Source organism: Mauremys reevesii, linkage group 4 (assembly GCF_016161935.1).
Source record: "Mauremys reevesii isolate NIE-2019 linkage group 4, ASM1616193v1, whole genome shotgun sequence".
Lineage (NCBI taxonomy): Eukaryota > Metazoa > Chordata > Testudines > Geoemydidae > Mauremys > Mauremys reevesii.
The window spans coordinates 54,769,907-54,789,649 of record NC_052626.1 but is presented as its reverse complement, the minus strand read 5'-3'; the positions used below and the strand labels follow the sequence as shown (position 1 = coordinate 54,789,649).

Genomic DNA, 19,743 nt, shown 5'->3' with positions numbered 1-19,743 from the left:
GGGATATAAAAGGGATGGAATAAGCGGTCTGAACTATTTCGAGGACCCAGCGGTCCTGTGTAATCCGCTGCCACGCATGTTGGAAATTTTGGAGGCGGTGTCCAAATGGGCAAGTAAGCAGTGGAATCAAGGGGTGGTCGTGCAGGCCCTTGACCAACGTTTCAAAACTGTTGTCTATTGCCTGATGGACGGAAGGTGGTGGCTTGATTTTGATTTTGTCTGCGCTTGCGGGGTCTAGTACAATTCCTAGTTGTGTCGTATGGTCTGGGTTGAAGACGATAGTACTGATGTGTGCGTGGTCTTTGATAGAGTTGGTATCGTTGTCTCCTGGGAAGAGATGGGTGAATGCCCAGGGTGCGCGCGCAGTGTCGCTCTAGAATCTTTCATGGTGTGGAGGAGTTCATCAGTTTTTTTGGAGAAGAGTTTGTCCTTATCAAAGGGGAGATCCTCCACTTTGGTCTGGAGTTCTTTAGGAATGCCGGACGCAGAGAGTCATGAGGATCTGCGCATAACCACAGCAGTTGCAGTGGTATGGGCTGCTGTGTCCTCCGTGTCTAAAGATGCCTGTAGGGCCGTTCTGGAAATCAGTTGTCCTTCAGTCAGGATTGATTTGAAGTCTGCTCTTCTATCCTCTGGACTGTAGGAGGCAAATTTGAAAAGTTTATTGTAATTATCAAAATCATAAACTGGCGAGGAGAGCAGAATAGTTTGCAATCCTGAATTGTAGTGTAGAGGATGTATAAACCTTGCGGCCCAGGACATCAAGGCGTCTACGGTCCTTATCTTGTGGGGTGGGTCGATATTATGACTGTGCAACTGCGTCCATGACAAGAGAATTCGGTGGTGGATGAGAAAATAGGAAGTCTGCGTCCTTTGCAGGAACATAGTATTTACGTTCAGCCTTCTTGCAAGTTGGTACTAAAGAAGCTGGGGTTTGCCAGAGAGTGTCAGCTGGCTCAATGAGTGCTTCGTTTATAGGGAGCGCAATTTTTGAGGGCACAGACGGTTGAAAGATTCTGAGGAGTTTGTGTTGTGTCTCCTGAACCTCTTCCAAGGGGATATCTTGACTGAGTGCCACCCTCCTAAAAAAAGTTATTGAAATTGTTTGCAGTCTCCACAGCCTGTGGAGGTGAAGGGAGGAGGGCTTCATCCGAGGCTAGTGGAGAGTTAGGGTGAGGTGAGTCAGGATATGGTGCGTAGCTCCCAGTCTCAGGAGGGGGCTCAGGCACCCTAGAAGTGGATGGAGCAGGAGATTGAGGCACAGAAGGAGGATGATTGGTAGGAGGATGTTGCCACCGGTACCACTGAGGCCAAGGCATAGGGTAGGAGAACCCAGGTGCCGCCCACGGGGGGGGGGGGGGCAAAGCAGGGAAACTGAGCCATGACCTGAGGTGGTAGAGGCACCGGTGGAGGAGAAGCAGAGGGGAGAACTCCACTTGCTGCTGTAAATCAAGGTCACCGTCAGTAAAAGCCAGTTCAGGTGGAGAGAGCGGCAGCTCAAGAAATGAGTCCTGTGTATCTAGGAGCGGAGAGTGAAGCTCAGGTGGCACTGAAAGGTCACTTTGAGTGAGAAACTGTTGCTCCTGCTCCCTGGGCTGAGCTGAGCCTGCTCTCTGCTCTAGCTCATTAGTAGGACAAAGTGAAAATGAGAGTATTGTGCTTAGAGATGCCCTGCAGGGGGTCTGCTGCTGGTGCACGGGTAGAAGACTGGCTCGATGCCGACGTTCTTCTCGGTGCCGAGGCTGAGTGCACTTCGGCACCGCAGCTGTTTTCGCTGCTGAAGCAGAGCACGCTGTCAGGACCACGGCCGTTTTTGGCGCCAAAACTGAATGTGCTGTGGGCACCGCAGCCGTTTTCACTGTTGCTGCTGAACGCGCTGTCGGCACCACGGCCGTTGTTGGTGCTGAGGAGAAATGCAGTGCTGGTGCTGTGGCCGTTTGTGGTGCCGAGGAAGAGTGAGGTGTCTGCGCCGCGACCATCTACGGCGCTGAGGGGCCGAATCCACAAGTACCTTCCCGGCGCGAGAGGTCGGGTCCCTGCCTCTGTTCTCTGTCAGAGCCGTGGCTGAGGCATTAGAGCAGGCTGAGGCACCTGTCTTTGGTGCTGTCGGCACAGAGGGTAGGGATCTCGCGGGAGACCCCCCTACCCTTGTTAGGGTCTCTTCTGTGAGACTGTTGTGCTTCTTGCCTCCGCTCCAGGGAGGGTGAAGCAACGCTCCCCACCGGTTCCGATCTGGCTGGGGAGCGTGTGGGAGCGGGTTTAACCTTTCCCGTCTCCGATAGCGGCTGCAGGGATTTTTCCATCATGATGATTTTGAGCCGCAGATCCCTGTCACGACAAGCTCTTGATTTGAGACTCGCGCAATGGAGGCACTTCGCGGGGATGTGGGTGTCCCCGAGGCACTTCACACAGTGTGAGTGCCCATCTGACCGTGGCATGGAGTCCTGACAGTAGATGCATCTTTTAAATCCTGAAGCTCCTGGCATTATGAGATGGGCGAGGAGAATGTCTCAACAGGAGACAAGCCTGAGGGGCTCTTTTTTTTTTCTTTTTTTTTAAAACTAAGTAACTAACTATACTAAAGGAAGGGAAACAACTAGGAAGTAATTAATTATTTCTATGTTCTGTGTTACTATTTCCTATAGAGACCAGGGAAGAAAAGGCAGCACTGCCCCGAGTCCCGTCTTCAGCCGAGGACGGTGGAGAAGGAACTGAGGAAGGTGTGGGGCGCACGCACTCAGGAAGATTCCAACTAGACGGGAGATACCATCTGAGTGCGTGTGCCCCAACCAAGCACTGCTACCGAAAATCTCCGATCAGCAGTGCTGGGACACACCGTCACCTAGCGTGGAGCACCCACAGGGACAGCACTCAAAGAAGAATGCAACCCTCTGGTGCCCCTGAACAGGATTCTCCCTGCCTCTACGGTGATGTCTTGAAGGAGGAGGAAGAAAGATTCACAGTTAGACCTCCTCAGTAATAGCTCTTTTTCTGCTTTTCTCAGGGAAGTGCTCCTGCTAGAAATGGCAGATGATGATGATCAACAGATGGCTCATACAGTGGTGCCATAAGGAGGACTTTGGGATGTATGGTCATTGGAAGGCATTCATGGACAGAGGACTGGTCTCTCAGGATGGAACTCATCTGAGTAGGGAGGGAAATAGACTTCTAGGATGGAGGCTGGCACACCAGATTGAGAGAGCTTTAAACTAGGAATTTGGGGAAAGATGATTGGGAGATAGCCAGGTAATCTCCATGCCAGATTTTAACATTGAGAGGGAAGAAAAAGTGAGAAAGGATACAGCTGAGGGTAGGAGAATGGATATAAGGAGGAAGGGTAGTGTAGATACCAGTCTAATAGTTGATACTGGCAGTAGAATGTCTGTGCCTAATTGGGTAAAGAATGCGAGTGAAGCCAAACACCAAAAATTAAGATGTTTGTACACAAATGTGAGGAGCCTAGGTAACAAAATGGAGGAACTAGAGTTACTGGTGCAGGAAGTGAAACCAGATATTATAGGGATAACAGAAACATGGTGGAATAGTAGTCATGACTGGAGTACAGGTATTGAAGGGTATGTACTGTTTAGGAAAGACAGAAATAAAGGCAAAGGTGCTGTAGTAGAATTGTATATCAATGACGAGCTAGACTGTAAAGAAATAAGCATTGCTGGAACGGATAAGACAGAGTCTGTCTGGGCAAAAATCACATTGGGAAAGAAAGCTACTAGAGCCTCCCCTGGGATAGTGCTTGGGCTGTGCTATAGACCACCAGGGTCTGATTTGGCTATGGATAGAGACCTCTTCAATGTTTCTAATGAAATAAATATTAATGGGAATGATGCGATCATGGGAGACTTTAACTTCCTAGATGGAGACTGGAGGACAAGTGCTAGTAATAATAATAGGGCTCAGATTTTCCTGGATGTGATGGCTGATGGATTCCTTCACCAACTAGTTGCTGAACCAACAAGAGCTGATGACATTTTAGATTTGGTTTTGGTGAGTAGGGATGTCCTAATAGAAGACATTAGGACATCCCTGCTCACCAAAACCAAATCTAAAATGTCATCAGCTCTTGTTGGTTCAGCAACTAGTTGGTGAAGGAATCCATCAGCCATCACATCCAGGAAAATCTGAGCCCTATTATTATTACTAGCACTTGTCCTCCAGTCTCTATCTAGGAAGTTAAAGTCTCCCATGATCGCACCATTCCCATTAATATTTATTTCATTAGAAACATTGAAGAAATGGCTGTAGGGGACAACCTTGGTTCGAGCGATCATGAGCTAATTCAGTTCAAACTAAATGGAAGGATAAACAAAAATAGATCTGGGACTAGAGTTTTTGATTTCAAAAGGGCTAACTTTAAAAAATTAAGGAAATTAGTTAGGGAAGTTGATTGGACTGAAGAACTTGTGGATCTAAAGGCGGAGGAGGCCTGGAATTACTTCAAGCCAAAGTTGCAGAGACTATCAGAAGCCTGCATCCCAAGAAAGGGGAAAAAAATCATAGGCAGGAGTTGTGTACCAAGCTGGATGAGCAAGCATCTCAGAGAGGTGATTAAGAAAAAGCAGAAAGCCTACAAGGAGTGGAAGATGGGAGGGATGAGCAAGGAAAGCTACCTTATTGTAGTCAGAACATGTAGGGATAAAGTGAGAAAGGCCAAAAGCCATATAGAGTTGAACCTTGCAAAGGGCATTAAAACAAACAGTAAAAGGTTCTATAGCCATATAAATAGGAAGAAAATAAAGAAAGAAGTGGGACCACTAAACACTGAGGATGGAGTGGAGGTTAAGGATAATCTAGGCATGGTCCAATATCTAAACAAATACTTTGCCTCAGTCTTTAATGAGGCTAATGAGGAGTTTAGGGATAATGGTAGGATGACAAATGGGAATGAGGATATGGAGATAGATATTACCACATCCGAGGTAGAAGCCAAACTTGAACAGCTTAATGGGACTAAATCGAAGGACCCAGATAATCTTCATCCAAGCATATTAAAGGAACTGGCACATGCAATTGCAAACCCATTAGCAAGCATTTTTAATGAATCTATAAACTCAGGGGTTGTACTGTATGACTGGAGAATTGTTAACATAGTTCCTATTTTTAAGAAAGGGAAAAAAAAAGTGATCCGGATAACTACAGGCCTGTTAGTTTGACATCTGTTGTATGCAAGGTCTTAGAAAAAATGTTGAAGGAGAAAGTAGTTAAGAACATTGAGATCAATGGTAATTGGGACAAAATACAACATGGTTTTACAAAAGGTAGATCATGACAAACCAACCTGATCTCCTTCTTTGAGAAGGTAACAGATTTTTTTAGACAAAGGAAATGCAGTGGATCTAATTTACCTCAACTTCAGTAAGGCATGTGATATGGTTCCACATAGGGAATTATTAGTTAAATTGTAACAGATGGGGATCAATATGAAAATTGAAAGGTGGATAAGGAACTGGTTAAAGGGAAGACTATAAAGGGTCATACTGAAAGGTGAACTGTCAGGCTGGAGGGAGGTTACTGTTGTCAGAGCTGTACCGGTGTGGTGCTCTGCTTTCTTCTTGTTGATATCACTCGGCTGCGCGTGTGAGTTCCCTCTGTGTGCTGCCCCAGCTCTGCGCAGATAGCTGACACAGCAGACCCGACGAGAACCCCCAATAACCACAGAGTCCAGTAAGATGCAAAGTCATGTCGACTAGGTTTATTGCGACCTCGGACACAATGGCAGTTCCCTGTAGGTTTCTTAGCCTAATTTAGGGCATACTACGAGAAAGTGCCTCTTGGCAATGGACCCGGCTCAGTCAGTGGCGGGAATTTCCACTGCCCCCTCGGCCGGACAAAGGCACCTCCCCAGGGATGCATTCTTATACACAGATACAAACAAGTTACACATCACACCTGACGTATTAAGGTACAACCTCTCTATGTAGCAAGTTACAACCCTTCTACGTATTAAGGCACCGCCTTCTACCTTGTACATGTTGGTTCGAACAAAAAAACTCTATCCATCATTTTACCCTTTTGCCCCTGTCATTGGGATGGGTCGGCCTGTCCTTTCGTTATCTATGGAATGTTTCAGTATAGTGTGTTCTAATACTGTGTTTATCCTTTGATATGCTAGGTGAATATGTATTTCTGCAGCATCAGCCCTTTTCGTGCCAGCTTCTGTGAGCAGGGCCTGCCTCTGGCTCACAGCTTAACTTTGCTTTATGTTAGCAAAGTCTTGACCATTACTTTAGTTCAGGCCTCAGGCCTCATACCAGGCCTCTGATACCAAGGTTTATATCTTAGGGCCTCCTCTTACTACAGTTACTAGTGGAGTTCCTCAGGGATCAGTTTTGGGACCCATCTTATTTAATCTTTTTATTACTGGCCTTGGCACAAAAAGTGGGAGTGTGCTAATCAAGTCTGTGGATGACACAAAGCTGGAAGGTATTGCCAATACAGAGAAGGACCAGGATATCATACAGGAAGATCTGGATGACCTTGTAAACTGGAGTAACAGTAATAGGATGAAATTTAATAGTAAGAAGTGCAAGGTCATGCATTTAGGGACTAATAACAAGAAGTTTTATTATATGTGGGGACTCATCAGTTGGAAGTAACAGAGGAGGAGGAGGACCTCAGAGGTATTGGCTGATCAAAGGATGACTATGAGCTGCCAATGTGATATGGCTGTGAAAAAAGGTAATGCGGTCTTGTGATGCATCAGGCGAGGTATTTCCAGTAGAGATAAGGAGGTGTTAGTACCGTTATACAAGGCATTGGTGAGACCACATCTGGAATACTGTGTGCAGTTCTGGTTTCCCATGTTTAAGAAGGATGAATTCGAACAGGTTCAGAGAAGAGCTACTAGGATGATCTGAGGAATGGAAAACCTGTCTTATGAGAGGAGACTCAAAGAGCTTGGCTTGTTTAGCCTAACCAAAAGAAGGCTGAGGGAAGATATGACTGCTCTCTATAAATATATCAGAGGGATTAATACCAGGGAGAGAGAGGAATTATTTAAGATCAGTACCAATGTGGACAGAAGCATAAATGGATATAAACTGGCCATCAGGAAGTTTAGCCTTGAAATTAGACAAAGGTTTCTAACCCTCAGAGGAGTGAAGTTCTGGAACAGCCTTCCAAGGGGAGCAGTGGGGGCAAAAGACATATCTGTCTTCTAGACTAAGCTTGATACGTTCATGGAGAGGATGGTATGATGGGATAGCCTAATTTTGGCAATTAATTTATCTTTGACTATTAGCAGTAAATATGCCCAGTGGCCTGTAATGGAATGTTAGATGAGGTGGGATCTGAGTTACTACAGATAAATCTTTCCTGGGTGTCTGGCTGGTGAGTCTTGCCCACATGCTCACGGTTTAGGTGATTGCCATATTTGGGGTCGGTAAGGAATTTTCCTCGAGGGCAGATTGGCAGAGGCCCTGGGGGGGAGGGGGGTTCACCTTCCTCTGCAGCATAGGACATGGGTCACTCGCTGGAGGATTCTCTGCACCTTGAAGTCTTTAAACCATGATCTGAGGACTTCAATAGCTGAGACATAGGTTAGGAGTTTATTATAGGAATGAGTGGGTGAGATTCTGTGTCTTGCGTTGTGCAGGAGGTCAGACTAGACGATCATAATGGTCCCTTTTGACCTTAAAGTCTATGAGTCTACTCTCCTCCCCCATGCCTCAGCGGCTGGAGCTCTTTTTATACTGCTCCTTTTCCTCAGGAGCAAACTCAGCCATGCCTGAGGGGCATAGCTTTCCTGGCCCAGTACTGTTGAAGCCTTTTCTCTGCCTCAGTGAGGGGTCTGTAGACCCCCATCACAGAGAAGACAAAATTCTTACTTTTTCCATCTAATAGCTGTTAAGTCTGAGAATTCCTTGTGTCTGACGAGCTAGATGCTTATGTTATCCTCATCACCAGTAGGATGGGAATGCTAGAACTTACCTACATCTACCAGTTTTTCTCCATTGACAAAATTTTCTTCCTTCCTGATTCTTCTCTTTCAGGCTATTAAGGACCCATGGAGATCTGTGGGGGCAATGAGGAGGATGTGGATGCCAAAATGAGGCAAATGATTGGTTCAACTGATTTGCTGGATCTCCATTCCATGGCCTTTTGGTGGGGGGGCATTACCCCCTAAAGATGTTTTGGTGTTTGACTGGGTCCATGAGTTTCTGGGGATAGACCATTATAAATGGTTCTGATCTCAGCCTCAGGTGGTGGTTGTTAGGATATAGATATTCAGGCCTGTCTGCAAAGGCTTATACTCTAAGAATTTAGGTGTATTCTTATCACTTAGCTAGTTATAGAGGTATAAAAAGAAAGAATCAAAATCACTGTCTGCCGGTGTAAGGGCCTTTTCTTACTGTGACAGTCTGAGGCCTGGTTCTTAGGCTAAGGCCTTCAGCTAAGCAGCAGAGGCCTGCCATAAACTGGAAAATGTATGGTCACATCCTCACATTCCAAACTAGTCACATTGAAATAAGGTGCTACTGGGCTGTTAGGAATACAATCCTGTCCTGATATTCCTATCACCTCCAGAGAAAGGGAAGAGCCTAGAAGAGGTAAAAGGAAACTTAGTTTGATAGCATTCTGTCTGGCAAGAACTCACTTATCAATAGCTGGGACATGAAATCCTCATTTCTGTATTGTTCTATCCCTGTAGTCTCCACTTCCCTATTGCTGGTCTGTATAATCTCTGGTTTTGTGATTGTTTCTGTCTGCTGTATAATTAATTTTGTATATCCCACCACCAATTACGGTGGTGGGATATAATTGGTTAAATAACCATGTTACAGAATGTTAGGATTGGTTAAGTTAAATTTCAGTAAAATGATTGGTTAAGGAATAGCTAAGCAGATGAAGTGAGCTGTAGCCCACGAAAGCTTATGCTCAAATACATTTTTTAGTCTCTAAGGTGCCACAAGTACTCCTATTCTTTTTGCGGATACAGAGTAACACGGCTACTACTCTGAAACCTGACAAGTTTTACTATATAGTCTGCAGTGAATCAGGATAAGGGGGGGAGAGGGGGATTGGGGCTGGGGGGATTGGGATCATGTTTTGCTAAGGGGGGGAATGGGAACAAGAACAGGGACACAGGCAAGGCTCTGTGGTGTCAGAGCTGGGAAGGGGGACACTAAGAAAGGAAACTAGAATCATGCTTGCTAGAAGTTCACCCCAATAAACATTGAATTGTTTGCACCTTCGGACTTCGGGTATTGTTTGCTCTCTGTTCATGCGAGAAGGACCAGGAAAGTGAGAGGGTGAAGGAATAAGCCCCCTAACAGTTGTCAGTTCAGGTTTGAGGTACAGGGATATTACCTAAGCCCCCCACTTTCCAAAAACACTTTGTACAGTTATTGAGTTACTATTGCAAATCCCTTAAAACAATATTTTATTAGATTTATAATGTATAAAGTATAACATGCATAATAATATTTACAGTAATATTTTAATAATATAATCTAGTTTTTCCTGCCTTATCATTAAGTAATGTTAACATCTTAATATAAGCACAATAAATACTAATAGAAAAAACTTTAAGGACTTACCAACCGGCACTTCTAAAATAAAATCTGGTGTTTTGTCATAACCCTTTGCACGAAGCTGTTCTTCAGCTGCATAGAGAACAAATACTATTGTTTATAACACTATTCTATTAACCAGACAGCAGTATAATTAATTTTCTTTTAAATAAGAGTGCAAGAATTACTAATGCAGTCATACATATCTTTCATATGTATGCAATGCTGTGTCAGATTAAATGAACCTTCTTAGCAAACCTGAAGCATGGATATAAAAATGCTTCTTTGTCGTCTCTGCATTTTTATGTCTTCATTATAAACATCATTAATTCAAGCTGTCATACACTTACTTTGTAACCAAAAAAAATGTTCAAAATAAAGAAATATATTTGCTTATTGAAAGAAGAATCTCCTCACATTAGAATTAACCTGAACAACTTTCTACTAATGCCACAAATGTACATATTCCATAGTTGCTTTCTTATTTTATATTGATGTCTGTCTAAAGTAATTATAAAACTTTATCTTCCAGTTGGAAAGCTATAAAAGAAAAAAGAGAAAAGACAGTTTTATTTCTCTTGCATTATGTAGAATTTGCCAAATTTTACAATTCAGTAGTATATAAATTTAAAAGTACATTGTCTTCAAGATTTAAGTCTGTTTGTAATTCTTTATCCTTTGTAAATACCAAAGCTTCTTTTAAGCAATATCTGACGATTTCCAGGACCATGACAGGGAGCAAGCAAGACAAAATTGTGAAAAAAAAAATATCAACCCATGCCTTAAAGATAAAAAACTTCAATACTTTCTAGTTGTTGTCCTTGACTTCTAATGCCATTAGACTGGTATTTCTGAAACACCATTTCTCCATTAGATTTTGGAGTGACCTGGTCATTCAATTCCAGACATGGCTTTCTGTCTTCACCCAACCTCAACTAATTGCACAACCAAGTAACAAGGAAGGCTGTGTGGACTCTTAACATCTACTGGGCTGTTGACATTGTCATGCATCCCATTCGCCTTTCTGCATCACCTTTGATTAAAATTAATGGCCCATTCCCATGATTGGGTAGCTTATTTCCAATCCATTTATCAGCCTAGGACAGTGGTTTCATGGCAAATGTTCAGAACTCTGTTTTAGAACACTTTGTGCATATCCTGAAAGGTCAGCACTTTGAGCCGAAAGAACATTTTAATGACAAGAACAACATTTAGATTTTTAAGGGTACATTTGTTAAAGGTTGTGAAAAATAAGAATCTGAAGTTAATTTTTCAGATGCTCAATTAGAAGTTACAGTAAAACCTCACTAATTTGCACTAAGACTAGGATAGCCATTGGGGTAGTTATGAATTAGTGTGTAAGTGAACAACCAAAAGAGAGGGGAAAATGCACTGCAAGATATACTTTATTTATTCATTTTGATGTGTACTAATAAGTGTACTCTAGTATAGTGTAAAAATAAGTGTTAGTAATACAACACCTCACCGTAGTGCCATATTAGCTATTAAGCCTTGGTAGAGAGCAAAAACTAGTGGTTTTTTTTTAACCCAGATATAAAATATATGGATGAGAGATGGGCAGATTAACAAAGATCTACTTTATGTTAATCTCTGAAACCCATTGAGTCACACCATAACAACATGATAAATCAATATTCTAAAAATTTCTTCATCCTGACAGTAGTGAAGAATAGGATTACTGTTGCCTCCTTCTAACTGCTGATTCTAATGTTTGAAAATAGTTAAATAAGAAGCTTGGATGCTTTGGTTAAAACTTCATTTATCTTAAAACCACATTATTATTGAACAGATTTGACATTAACTAAAGAGAAAATAATATTAGACTGTATCTGTATCTGGTAACTGGTTTGGATGTTTTCTACATATTCAAATATATTGATTTCAAATACAACAGAATACAAAGTGTACAGTGCTCACTTTACATTTATTTTTTGTAATATTTGCACTGTAAAAAACAAAAGAAATAGTATTTTTCACTTAATCTAATACAAGTACTGTGGTGCGATATCTTTATCATGAAAATTGAACTTACAAATGTAGAATTATGTACAAAAAAATAACTGCATTCAAAAATAAAACGTAAAACTTTAAAGCCTACTTACTAGTCCAGTCAGTCCTACTTCTTGGTCAGCCAATCACTCTGAGAAACAAATGTGTTTACATTTAGGAGGAGATAATGCTGTCTGCTTCTTGTTTACAATGTCACCTGAAAGAGAGAACAGGTGTTCTCATGGCACTGTTGTAGCCAACGTCACAAGATATTTATGTGCCAGATGCGCTATAGATTCATATGTCCCTTCATACTTCAACCACTATTCCAGTGGACATGTGTCCATGCTGATCATGGCATCTGCTTAATAATGATCCAAAGCAGTGTGGACTGACACATGTTTATTTTGATCATCCCAATCAGATGCCACCAGCAGAAGGTTGATTTTCTTTTTTTGTGATTCGGATTCTGTAGTTTCCGCATCACAGTGTTGCTCTTTTAAGATTTCTGAAAACATGCCCCACACCTTGTCCCTCTCAGATTTTCAAAAGTACTTCAGATTCTTAAACCTTGGGTCAAGTCCTGTAGTTATCTTTAGAAATCTCACATTGGCACCTTCTTTGTGTTGTGTGAAATCTGCAGTGAAAGTGTTCTTAAAATGAACAAATATGCTGGGTCATCATCTGAGACTGCCAGAACATGAAATATATGGCAGAATGCAGGTAAAACTGAGCAGGAGATATTCAATTCTCTTCCAAGGAGTTCAGTCATAAATGTAATTAACGCATTTTTTTTGGAATGAGTGTCATCGGCATGGAAGCACATCTTCTGGAATGGTGGCTGAAGCATGAAGGGGCATACGAATGTTTAGCATATCTGGCATGTAAATACGTTGCAGTGCCGGCTACAAAAGTGACAAGTGAACGCCTCTTCTTAAGCGGGCAGCATTATATCCGATAAATGTAAACTAACTTATTTGTCTTAGCAATTGGCTGAACAAGAAGTAGGACTGAGTTGACTTGTAGGCGCTAAAGTTTTACATTGTTTTGTTTTTGAGTGTGGTTAGTAACAAAAAAATCTACATTTGTAAATTGCACTTTCACGATAAAGAGATTGCACTAGAGTACTTCTACGAGGTGAATTGAAAAATACTTCCTTTTATTTTTACAGTGCAAATATTAGTAATAAAAATAATATAAAGAGAGTATTGTACACAGTATTCTGTATTGTAATTTAAATCAATATATTTGAAAATGTAGAAAAACAAATCCAAAAATATTTAATACATTTCAACTGGTATTCTATTGTTTAACAGTGTGATTAAAACTGATTAATCACGATTATTTTTTGTAATTGCAATTAATATTTTTCAGTTAATGGTATGAGTTAATTGCACTCACTCGAAAGCCTTACTTTCAATAGAAAATTCTGACTGAGAAACAGAAGGGCAGAGACCAAACTCTGTCTTTTATACTGATGAGAACCCCATTAGTGCTTCACAAATAACAAAACACAATATTTTATTTCAATAAATATATACATGCCCACAAGGTTTCCAAACATAAAAAAGTAGAGTTATTTTTTAAGACAGGCATATAGTACATAGCACCAAACTTTGTAGGCTTCTGAGTGAACTGCATGGGAGCCTAAATACCAGCATTATTAGCACCATTTATCAGTACACTACTGTTTGAAATCACAGAATCACTGAAATGTAGGACTGGAAGGGACCTCGATAGGTCATCGAGTCCAGTCCCCGGCACTGAGACAGGAGTAAGTATTATCTAGACTATCCCGACAGGTGTTTGTCTAACCTGTTCTTAGCAACTTCGTGACAGAGATTCCACAGGCTCCCTAGGTAATTTGTTGCAGTGCTTAATTACCCTTACCCATAATTGTTAAGGTTATGCTTCATGCTGCTGTTGATTCATTTTTTGTTTTAAAAACACAATTCATGAGGATAGAAATGTCCAAACTGAGGAATTTTCAAGCTACTTTGCAAATATAACTGCTTGAATGGGAACAAGATTGCTGACTAAACCTGACAGGAACTTGGAATTCCTGTTCTGAGGGAAATGCTGAAGTTTCAGAAAAATAAAATAATTCTGCATTCAAATGAAACCTCAACATTTCCCACAGAATGGGGAATTTTATTCCAAACTTTTATTTTGAAAAACAAAACAAAATATAAAACAATGGTGAGGCTCATTGAGCTGCCAAGAGACCCTGGCAACCCTGCCTCTAGGCTCTCTCCTGAACTACCAGCAGCCTGGAAGCCCTGCCTCAAGCTGGGGCTCTCAGACACCTCCTGTCTGCATAGGAGGAAGTCTGGAAGCAGGGCACAGAGCGGGGAGCCTAGAAGCCCAGGGCCACAAGGCTTCTTGCTTCATGACAGGGAGCCTGGAATCACTGAGCTGGGGCTCCCAACCAGTGGTTTCCCCAGGAATTGAAATTAGGGGGGGTGTTCGAATTTACAGGGGGGGTGTCAGGACCAATGAGATATATAAAAGAGATATGAATAAAGTAAATGTTTTGTTAGGATTATGCAAATTTAACATAAGAATAATGCAAGTTACACCAAAATACATAACAGGTCTAGATTTCTAAAAAGATATACATTTTAAAAAAAAGTATTTAATTTAAATTGACTTTTGAAAAGTAAGCCATCATGGGGTAAGAGGAAAGTCCTCTCATGGATCAGTAACTGGTTAAAAGATGGGAAACAATGGGTAGGAATAAATTATCAGTTTTCAGAATGGAGAGAGATAAATAATGGTATCCCTGAGGGGTCGGTACTGGGACCAGTGCTGTTCAACATATTCATAAATGATCTGGAAAAATGGGTAAACAGTGAGGTGGCAAAATTTGCAGATGATACAAAACTATTCAAGATAGTTAAGTCCCAGGCAGACTGCGAAGAGCTACAAAGGGATCTCACAAAACTGGGTGACTGGGCAACAAAATGGCAAATTAAATTCAATGTTGATAAATGCAAAGTAATGCACATTGGAAAACAATCTCAACTATATATACAAAATGAAGGAGTCTGAATTAGCTGTTAACACTCAAGAAAGAGATCTTGGAATCATTGTGGATATTTCTCTGAAAACATCCACTCAGTGATTCTGTTTGCTTTTTTAAAAAGAACAGGAGCACTGTAGATCTCTGAAAACATCCACTCCATGTGCAGCAACAGTCACAAAAGCAAACAATGTTGGGAATCATTATGAAAGGGATAGATAATAAGACAGAAAATATCATATTGCCTCTATATAAATCCATGGTACATGCACACCTTGAATAGTGTGTGTAGATCTGGTCACCCATCCTAAATATATATAAATTGGAATTTGAAAAGTTACAGAGATGGGCAACTAAAATGATGAGGGGTATGAAACAGGAGGAGAGATTAAAGTGACTGGGAATTTTCAGCTTAGAAAAGAGATGACTAATGGGGATATGATAGAGGTCTACAAAATCTTGACTGGTGCGAAGAAAGTGAATAAGGAAATTTTATTTAATCCTTCACATAACACAAGAACTAGCAGCCACCCAATGAAATTAATAGGCAGCAGATTTAAAAAAAAACAAAAGGAAGTATTTCTTCACACAATATAAAGTCAACCCAGGGAACTCTTTGCCAGGGGATGCTGTGAAGACCAAAACTATAACAGGATTTTAAAAAGAACTAGATAAATTCCTGGAGAACAGGTTCATCTGTGGCTATTAGCCAGGATGAGAGGGATGCAACGCCATGCTCTGAGTGTCCCTAGCCTGTTTGCCAGAAGCTGGGAGTGGGCGACAGGGGATGGATCACTTGATGATTCCCTGTTCTATTCATTCCCTCTGAAGCACCTGGCCTTGACCATTGTTGTAAGACAGGGTACTGGGCTATCTGGACCACGGGTCTGACCCAGTATGACCATTCTTATGTAAAAATTAATTATAATAAAAATGTTTAGTACAGAAACTCCCCAACATAATGACCTCCCAAGATAGCAACAATGTGAGATAACAACCTTGGCAAATACTGCATTTTAAAAATCTTGGCCTACTGGGAAACATATTTATATAAGTTTCCATTCCCAGTCACAAATCTAGCATTCTGGAGCAAAGTGACTAAAATATAGTCCAACAAACAAATGTTTATTTAACATGCCCCTCACTTTTCCCTCCACCGCACTCCACTCACCGGTGTTGTCCTTGGTCAGTGGAGACTCAGAGTTCAGAGGTGCTTTCACGTGAGTATACCTTCCAGGTGGGGGACAAAAAGGCACAGTTTGCTCTGGCCACGGCTGTTCGTTGTGCCACCGTTCACTCCACCACTCTGTTGCCAATGGCCCTGCACAGTCACCTTCTGCTGTCACCTACCACTGTGACCTCTGCGAGTTGGTCTCTTGAGGTTCCACCAGCTCTCAGTGATTTCAGCTGAGCCCTCAGTGTGGGAACCTCACTGCTAGTGCAGTCTGGGCTGTCTCTTACACAAAAACACTGTACCCACAGGAACACTGTCCCCACAACAGGACTAAGCACTTAGACCTGATTGTCAGTGATTTCAGCTGCAGTGGTCACTTAACAGAACAAAAGACTATCTATGGAGCCTAATCAGCTCTGTCTTTAAACAGTGGAGAGGGACAGGTTCCCCACCCTCTCTCTTGATGCCTTCAAATCATAAGAACATAAGAATGGCCGTACCGGGTCAGACCAAAGGTCCATCTAGCCCAGTATCTGTCTACTGACAGTAGCCAATGCCAGGTGCCCCAGAGGGAGTGAACCTAACAGGCAATGATCAAGTGATCTCTCTCCTGCCATCCATCTCCATCCTCTGACAAACAGAGGCTAGGGACACCATTCTTACCCATCCTGGCTAATAGCCATTTATGGACTTAGCCACCATGAATTTATCCAGTCCCCTTTTAAACATTGTTATAGTCCTAGCCTTCACAACCTCCTCAGGTAAGGAGTTCCACAAGTTGACTAAGTTCCACATCACAGACTAAGTACAGTTCTACTGCCCTTTATTCATCAATAAGAACAACATTTCATCCCCCCCTTCCCCCCACATTCAAGTCACTAAATTGGTATGTAACTAGCTCACAAAACTGGGGGGGGTGTTGGGAAAATTCAGGGGGGGTGTAGGGAAATCACTGCTCCCAACATGTCCAAACTCCTGACTTTGTGGCCGACAATCAGTCAAGCTGCCGTGGAGGTGGGCAAACTGGCAGAAAACCAGGCAGATTTCCTGTTTTCTATCCAAAGATTTGACAAAAATCAACATATTCCTGCAAAATTTTTAATTTAATAGAATCAGCATTTTCCAACAGAAAAATGTTCCATCTGAAAATTTCTGACCAGGGCTGACTTTTGAGATAGCTGAAAAGTGTCTTGAGGTTGCTGAGATGGACAAATGCAATCCCTTCTCTATTTGTTTTCAGACGCAGTCAGTCATTGTGATTCTGAAGAGATGGAGGAACTTTGGTTTATAACCTGCAAATTGGGCCCATATCTTTCTTGGTTGGTGAAGTTCAGCTGGAAGGTACTGGGTCCTTTTCTGAGAATTTGATCAGTGCATCCCTTTATGTAAAGGTAAAATACCACAATCTCTGAAAGCAATCGTTAGGCCTCTGCTCAATAAACCATCTCTTGATGTGGACACTCTCACCAACTAATGCCATCTCAAGTCTGTTTTTTTGATGGAGGGTTGAGACAAAGCAATTGCAGTAATACCCAGACTTCCGATTTCCTTAATTCCCATCTCTCTAGATTAAATTTTGAAGATGTTATAGAGGCTATGCTGCCTGAATATCAAATGTTTTTTATCAATTATTTTAGATCCATCAGCTCTGTTTTTACACTCTTGACCAAAATGTATTGTAGACTTGTCTGTGGACTCTTATGGGTAGACAGAGCTGCTCTTTAGAGGTTCTATTGGTCTCTTTCTGAGAAATCTTCAATGATAATGCTGTGTGACTGATCATTTGCCACAAAGGCGCTCTCAGATAGTACAACACTAAGTTCTGTTCTGCCACCCATCTGTTCAATATATACATGTCTCTGTTTAGAGAGATAGCGAGGCAGACTTGGCCATGGTGCTTTTAGATATCCCACTTTGTTTTTAATTCAGACACGGATGATGAGGCCCAGTAACTTTCTCCATATCCAATACTGGGTCTTGAATAAATTACTTGGGTGAGCCTCAATTCACAGATGACGGACATAATGGTTGTAGTTTGAGGAAGTAACCTGAAGACATGATGAAGAATAGATCAGTACTCCCAAATGAGGTAGTATGCCCATCATTTGTAACTCAGGTTCACAAACTGGGACTTATATTGTCTTCTACTGCTTCTGGATCCTCCGGAGACTTCAGAGGCACTTTTTCCACACTGTTTTATAACAATTTTTTTTTCTGGGCATAGATAAATGTCTGTGTTTGTGTTGCCTGGAGATTGTATGAATGTAATACCGTCCACACATGGCTGAACTCAAAGACTACTTGGAAACTTCAGCCAGTGCAGGTGTTTGCTCACTTATTAAAACCTGTATAGATCAAAGGCAGGATATTACAAAAGTGTTCCTTAGTATGCATTTGCTTCCAGTTTGTTTCTGGGTGAACTTTAGGATGTTGGTTTTGACGTATAGGTCTCTGCTCCAGGTAGCTGATCTACCCTGCTCCCACCATAATTTAGATCAATTTATGGTCTCTAAGGAACCATATGCCAGCGGAGGATCACTATAGTTCCACCACACGCCTTGTCTAGTCCTCTTCACCATGCCCATATCTTCCCTGATACACCCACTGTGTCAGGGATATGTGATGCTGATGCAGGAAGCAGTTTTGCTGGCTTTATGCAGGTTTGGGAATTCGCTGCTGGGGAGAGTACACCAGCAGGGGAATTCTCTGCTGATCATTTGTGCTAAGAATGGGGTTTCTTTGTGCTCTAAAAGGAAGGGAACTGGTGACTGGGCAATATAAGTCATGGGTCATCACTTCTGGAACTCATTCCCACTCACGGTCCAACAAAGCCCTAATTCATTGAGCTTTAGGAAAAACTGCAAGGTTTGTATATTTTCCTAGGATTTTTCTGAGGGTGTGGAAAGAGGGGGAAGGGAAGGGGAAAGATTTTATTCTGGATGGGTTAAATATGCTCTTTTTGTGGATACTGATCAAATGTGTTTTCATAACATCAAAGTCTAGAACTTGAGACAGACACTTAATACACTGAAAGAACAAATACTGAACACATCTTAATTCTTAAGTGAGCTTATATAAATACAGTACTTCAGTATATTTTAAATATATACCATAAATTAAATTTCCTTTATTTATATCTTTATATGCTGATGAGACAATCCCTTCTAGAATTGTTAAAATTTTATATTTGACAGCACAAATTACATACATCTTATTTTTTAAAGGGTAACGTGAAGTCTATCGTACGTCATGATTCATTTAAAATTAAGTCTGATTTGTGTACTACAGAAGCTTATACAAGGCCACAAAAATGACAATCACTTGGGTTGAAGGTTCCTTTAGTGAGTCATCTAGTTCATCCCCTTGTATCATGCCAGGATTGATTTCATTAAACATACTTGATAGATGAGTGTCAGGTCTAGCCTTGAATTTTTCAGTGAAGGTGATTCTACAACCTTCCCAGGCAGATTGTTCCTGTACTTAACTGTTCCTATAATTATGAATTTTTTCTAGTATTTTAACTTCATCTTCCCAACTGCAGCTTAAGCCTATTACTACTAGTTCTGCCCTTTTTCAATAGTAGGAATAACTGGCCACTGACATTTTCATGGCATCCCCTTTTAAATATGTAAATAGTTATTCCTGCCCTCTGACATCTTTACTTTAAACTGAAAAGCTCCATTACTCTGAATTCTCCTGTGTCATATTTTCAAATGCTTAATGATTTATTATTCCCTGAAATTTCTCAAATTTGTTCAAGATGTCCAAAATACTAACCTGTGCGTAGTAGGTGCTATACAGTGGGTAATTACAAGCCCCTCCCCCCCAAAACGAGGAGGTTATGTTAAAGCATTTATTGTTGAAAACAAAACAACAAAACAACCCTTTAACTGTATATTTTAAATTTTTTTAGGGTGTGTGTATAAGGGCTCACCTGACCTCAATGGACTCGGGGAAGGAGTAAGAGTCTCTTATGGATAGTCCTCGGCAGGGATCTGTCCTTGTGCCCA

The 19,743-nt window shown here is 41.6% G+C and overlaps 1 protein-coding gene across 3 annotated transcripts in view; it reads right to left on the bottom strand.

Moving 5' to 3' along the window:
- CDIN1 (CDAN1 interacting nuclease 1) overlaps nt 1-19,743 on the bottom strand; it is a 192,250-nt gene that overhangs the window by 88,377 nt on the left and 84,130 nt on the right. For all 3 annotated transcript variants that reach the window (XM_039538063.1, XM_039538064.1, XM_039538065.1), the window contains one exon: nt 9,555-9,620. In XM_039538063.1, the coding sequence (XP_039393997.1) occupies nt 9,555-9,620 (66 nt within the window). The remainder of the gene's footprint in view (nt 1-9,554; nt 9,621-19,743) is intronic.